At 41.2% G+C, this 6,424-nt stretch overlaps 1 protein-coding gene across 14 annotated transcripts in view; it reads right to left on the bottom strand.

Annotated features, from left to right (window-relative positions):
• Window positions 1-362: 362 nt before the first annotated feature.
• FHOD3 (formin homology 2 domain containing 3) overlaps window positions 363-6,424 on the bottom strand; it is a 377,773-nt gene continuing 371,711 nt past the window's right edge. For 13 of the 14 annotated variants that reach the window (XM_039572720.1, XM_039548148.1, XM_039548141.1 and 10 more), the window contains one exon: window positions 363-6,209. In XM_039572720.1, coding sequence (XP_039428654.1) covers window positions 6,140-6,209 — 70 coding nt within the window. In that variant the 3' untranslated portion in view covers window positions 363-6,139. The remainder of the gene's footprint in view (window positions 6,210-6,424) is intronic. The other variant, XM_039548145.1, reaches the window with a different exon arrangement.

Raw genomic sequence — 6,424 nt, 5'->3', positions numbered from 1 at the left:
GCTCTGGGAACAAAGTATTTTGGAGCACCAGCTCCGCAAGCTCGCAGCAGCAATAAGTGCCACGTATGTTTAGTGAGGATTTGTAGGGCTGGATTACTGAAAGCCTGAAGAACCAGAGGCCCATTTTCACTTTCTTCACTCAAGATTAGGAATTAGGCTCAAACTGTGGAACTAGGTGTTAAAGATCAGCTTTTTAGGATCAGGCCACCCAGATGGCTTAATGGCAGCTGTTTCGATGTCCACATGATGGCATTGCAGGTACATAGAGGATATGAGAAAAACAATTCATGATCCCCTTTCCCATCTGTCTTCCACCCAGGCTCCCATGATTGGCTTCATCAACAAAACCAGAACCAGCCCAGTCAGTGCTTTATAAAGCTTTATTGCAAGATGTGTTTACATAACGCTGTAGAGGTGAGCTTTTTAACTACTTATATAAAGAAATTTTGGACACTGGTCTGCGGTCAGTTTTCCATATTGACCCTGCATGGCACAGAAAAAAAAAACAAACAATAGGGTGTGAGATGGGATCTTTCCAGACAGTAAAGTGGGAAGGGGGGGGGACGAAGAGGCAGATAAAAACAAAATCCCCCCCTAGTTCATACTAAAAGTGACACAACTTCTGAAGGATCAATACAAACGGCAGGTGAACTTTGTGTGTAATAAAATCTTAAAAGAGTAATTTAAGTTCTTTATGAAATAAAACAGAAACAAAAATGCATTTTCATGGACAATTAAATTTAACATAGAATGAATTCACCTAAAATGAGAAAACAACAAACAAAACCAAAAACTCAATCAAAAGGACCTGTAGATAATATCTCTGACCATGCATGGCTTGTTTTTTAAATTACAATTCACAGAATAACACTGCTGGAGGGCCTATTTTACACTATGCTACACAGAACATGGAAAAACATGAGTAGTGACATTTACACAATTTTACAGTATTTCTCCTTCGTCTAAGAAACACGTCCTTTTCTACTTTACATTTTTTTACAATTCCCAGCTCACAAAAAAAGGACACTATATGCGCAAAGACAGTCTTTAAAAAGGAGAAATGCATCCAATGCTACAAATAAACCTTTTCTTTCACAGAAGCCTCTGTATTAGATAGTGATTAAACAAAATATATCTCTATCTGCCACTCAATGTGAAATGGACTAATTAGAAATATTTTTCTTTTTTTTTGGCATAAACATCAAACTATGCATCTCTGAAACTCCTTGCATTACTTGCTATTTAACTATTAAACTGCTTGCCAAAGACTTCTTGGGGTCACATCTGAAATGCCACTTGAGCCAGTTGCTGCTCCAGTTGAAGCAAAGGAATGTAGGCCCTTACACGCTGTTCAAGTGTTTGTGAATGATTTTCAGTGGTTGCCTACAACCAAACCAAAATAAACTGTTTTTCTCTGTCAAAAACAGTTTATTTTCTTTCAAAGCCCCTAAGTACCTGGCAGTTTTTCCTCCACAGGAACATCAACATTGGTACCCCTCCCAGCTTAGACAAGTGTTTCTTGCGTCCTGCTGCTGGAAGCACAGAGCTGCCATCCGACTGTGTCCCAGGGTCAGGCTCCCCACCAGTGCACACACAGCCTGCCTTGAAGGTAATGGGAGGACTGGGATATGTGCAGTGAGCTACAGAGTGAAAAGGAGAGAGGAATATGTTCCTGCTTCTCCCTAACATCACATCCCTGTGCATCCTTTGGATAGAGGCAGGCAGTGCATGTGCCTGAGCTGCAGTGGAAGGATGAAGGATGAAGGATGTGAAACTGGTGGCTGCCACCTTGTTCCCATTTCACCTCTGTGAAATCAAAGCATTGCAATAACCACAGCTGCACAGTGAAGTTGAACCCAGACCACTGCCATCAGCCACATGGTTTCCAAAGCATTTCAGACAGCCTCTGCTGTTGTTACATCCCCAAAGAGGCTGCTGCAGGGCAGGTGCCTGAGAAAAGGAACCATTTACTGCACCTACAGTGGCATCGTGCCCCTTGGGGTTGCAGTGGTTGTTGAAGTCCTCAAATGTTAACATCTCAATAGCTTTTAGTGTTGGCCAGGGTACATTTAGAGCACAGAACACCAGTGATTTAAGGTGCTGGCCTGCTGAACCTTACAGGAGGTCCTTGCTGTTCACTCACATCAAGACTCTGACTCCAAATTTCTGTTAAATTAGGACATTAACTCTTATCTTGATATTCACATGTGCTTATCTATTACGCTAAAGCCAAAGTCTTGTCTATCTACAAAACTGATGCCTTACTTTGCTGACAGAATCAACCACTGCAGAGATTTACCGAAAAAGGGTGTCAAAAGAGAAAAAGAAATGTATTTTTAAAACCAAGTTTGACGCTTCTTCCAGTATTTGAGGGAGAAAGAAAGACCCTCATTAAACCACCATTTTTTGGGTTGATTTTGGACTATGGACAAGGAGCTATCTATCAAACAGAAGGGTCACACATAGCAGCCAAGGGGCTATAAAACATCTGGAATCCATGAGCCTGGTGTCTGGCCTGACTGACAAGTGAAGAGTGATGAATTTAACTTTTGTGAGGTATCTTTTAGTCTCGAGTGTGGCACACAAGCATTCCCTGGGGGTTTCTTCACTGCAGCCACACAACTGCTACAGAGCATTATCTCCACTTGGGAATGGGATTATAGAAAGGATTTGCATGCAGTCTGCTTTTAAACATAAGTGAGATGAAAGAAAATTTGGATAGCTTCCCTCTGGAGGCTATTTCATGTGGTAAAGTTTACCTCAGCATTATCATGGCAAACAAACAGATACAGTGCTCTGGGCACTGCATTTGCAGCTGACTGGTTTTATGGGAAAGGGAAGAGAGGTATTTATTCTGGCTGCAAGTGTTTAAAAGCAGCCTTCATGGATCTCTAAGTGAGAAATGGGAACATGTGTTACTACATTGTGTATCCAAGATTTTTATATTTGTCAGAAACCAATCCATATCTCACTCAAAACAAGTGTTACATCTTTATGGTGGGCTCTTCTGATGATGAAAGGGCAGGCAGCAGCTCAAAACCTGAAGGTTACAGCCTCACAAGACAGACAGAGAGAGGCATACAGATATAATGAATTCCTCCATTTCATCTGGAATCCACTAGTTAGATGAAGGGGAACAAAAGTTATTGCCACAGTCAGGACATGCTGGCAGACTCTGGAGGAAATACTGCCACCTTACAGATTAGTCAGTCATTTTTATCAGGAACCAAAGTGGAAATCTCTCCCATAGTTACTGCACTACACTGTGTCTGATGATCTTGTTGCAATGAGCACTGAATTTATCTGACTGTACACTACTGCACAAACAAGACCAAGTTACTCTTCAGAGAAGTTGGTATCAGTTTTACAGATAGAGAGCACAAACAGAAAAACAAATGACACAGAAAAACAAAAAAGGAAGAATATGCTTCACATGTAAAACACTTGCATCCAGAGAATCTGAAAGAAACCACCTTGTTTTTCCACTGAACTGACTCTAACCTATATTATTCCCCACATTTAATGTTCTCCTTGGTAAGGAACATATAAAGTTTTGCACAACTTGGAAAATACATATGCCCAACTATTAGTAATTCATCAGCTATGTTGTGTTTCAGAGACAGATGCTGTACTATGTTTAAATGAAACACAAATTTGTTCCCTGTCAGCAAGTGGCCACCAACAGCCAAGTGGTCACAAATTTTGCACATTCAGCATATTTTAATTGAAATATTAGTATTTAAAGACTTGTTTGATTTTTCTCCCTCCAGTTAAATATAGGGTCTCTGTCAGCATAAATGCACTTTGTTGCATTTTTGCTTTTTTTATCACTTAGCAAGTAGCACAATTAGACATGACCATTACATTCAGGGTGTCTTCCTCTTGTTTCAGACTTCAAACACCTCCACGAACCCCCATTACCTTCAGTTCTTTGTTCTAAGCATCCTTAAGCGAGATTTTAGAAGTCCATAATGGTGAGCAGCACATAAAGATCCACTTCAAAATCCAGATGCTCGTAGGTCTTGCATATTTTGCAGTGAAGTTAGTTATATGTCACTTCTGTTTCCTAACCAGCTTCTTCCTTTCCACAGCCTTCAAATACACAACGTATTGTATTGATCACCCAAACACTGCCTTCTGTCTACTTGTAAAATAGGCTTTTTAACAAATTGAGGGGAAAACCACATCAAACTCAAGGCTATTCTTAAGAACCATTGCTCATTAGTGACTTCTTATTCCACGGGAGATCCAAGGCATCGGCAGATAAAGAATGAAATGTTACAATCAATAGGGTGGACAGCATAGATAGGATGTTCAGCCACAGGTCTCACTGCAGCGTTGTCAGCTACCTGGCTCTGTCATCACTTGGATGCTGTGCTCAATGTGATGTGATGGATGACCAAGGTTTCAAAGGTTTATTGTGTTTGGTTCAACTCTCCTGAACTATCTTCAGCAATTATCCTGTCCTTAAAGAGAGCAGAGTAGAACAACTTGAAGTACCTGACCTAGCCTGGGTGCCAGCAGCAATATAGCTATGGCATTAGGACCCCAGCATAGACTATTATTAAACTCTATTTTCCAGCTATGCTTTGCAGCCACAATCAAACCCTGTTACCATGACTAAACTGCTGCAGTTCCTCAGTTAACCAGCTTGAAGAAAGTGCCAGCTGCTACTGCTGTGCAGACATACCCTTAATCTTAGAGGCTAAGGCAATGGAAAGAGACAATCTTGTGCATCCTTGAGGATCAACTGGCCATATACAGACTTTGGCTTAAAAAGTTCCCTTTTATGTTATTGTTGCTTGCAGTTCTCTTCAAAATACTTCAGCACTGGCTGAGGTGACTGTGTTCAGTTCATCTTCACTGCTGTATATGTCCTCAACTTAAAGGCAGATGAGTTGACTAAAGGTTCTTCAAACATGCTGAGGGCAGTTATAAAAGTCAGTTATAAAACAGTGAGATAAGAGCAAATATATTGGAGTTGTTTACTGTGGTGCCCACTCCACTTGTAGCAAGGATAATCACAAAAAACCGGTGAAGAACAGCAAAAACACAGCAGGCTTTTTAGCAGGGCTATTTCATATTTGGATTCATAAAATTGAAGTAAAATCACCACCACATTATCTTGCAGCAGAGAAAAGCAGCATGAAGGGCACAGGCAAGTGAACAAAACTTCTTGATCTTAGCATCCAAATGCATTTATCAAGTATGTAAAATTGTTGACATAGATCTCTCTGAAACTGTACAAATGCAGAGTACAACCATAGCTCAGCAAGAGGGAGGAGGTGTGTTCTCTCCTCTGTGTGCATGCTGCTATGTACAGTATGAGTGTGCATTGATGCGCATGAATTCAGGATCCTAAACTCTCCACTTGTACTGCAGGCCATGGCCTGCCCCACAGGGTCAATCACAATGAACAACACTGAGTTCCTGCAAAAAAGACATTCTCTTCCTCCTGTCCAGATGGAACAGTAAGGCCCCACAGTGAAAATCATGGTCCAGCTGGCTTCAGCAAAAGCATGATTTCACACCATGACTGTATATGTACAGATACATGCACACATGTCCACACATTCATTCTGTACATATACAAAGGTACACATACATTTTTGCATTCTTTGGTGGCAAAATAATTAAAAAACCCAACAAACCACAGACTGTGCATCTTTGCTTAATGAATCTGCTTGAGGAAAATTTGGGTTGCTGTAACAGGACTTATTTTGCCTCTTTAAGGACTGTTCCTTGCAATGACAAAATGCCATACATTTACAATGACTAAAACAGGGCACAAGGAAAGCCAACATAAACACAGCTCACATAATGACAGATAACTCAGAGCCCCCTCCTACCCATATCAACACACCATGAGAAGAAGAAGCCATGTGCTTTCACCTAGGAACACGCAAACGCTTCCTCAGTTACCATCTGGATGTCATGCTGAGCTGTGGCACATCCTTCTTCTGCCCTGGATGTGGGGTTTTGCTTTGTGTTGCTTATCAAAATTGAACTCACAGAGGACAGGATGTTGGGAGCAGCAGAGGAGGCTGGCAGTCCAATGCCACACTGAAGGGTTGCCAGCCTGTGTGCTTCAGATGAACGGCTCTTCTGATCGCCACCTCTGGGATGTCAAACCTGCATCTCAGAAGTGCTGATGAGGCCCAGTGCTTTGGCTTCTTCTGGTGTTAGCCCACTCTTTAGTGTCCTTCTCACTGCACAGTCATGAATTCCAAAAGCAGGCAAAACCAAAAAACAAAAAAAAAAACCCCAAACCAAAACAAAATAAAACAAAAAACAACAAAGAAAATGCAAACAATTAGAATCAATAATTACACAAGACTCTCAGCTACAAAAACCCTGTTAAGATGCAAGCTCAATCAAATCAAAAGTTGCTACCTACTCAGGGCCTCATGTTCAGAAACACTGA

This window comes from Corvus cornix, chromosome 2, assembly GCF_000738735.6.
Source record: "Corvus cornix cornix isolate S_Up_H32 chromosome 2, ASM73873v5, whole genome shotgun sequence".
NCBI classification, from domain to species: Eukaryota; Metazoa; Chordata; class Aves; order Passeriformes; family Corvidae; genus Corvus; species Corvus cornix.
Note: the sequence above shows the minus strand (reverse complement) of the source record. Positions and strands in the feature narration are given on the sequence as shown.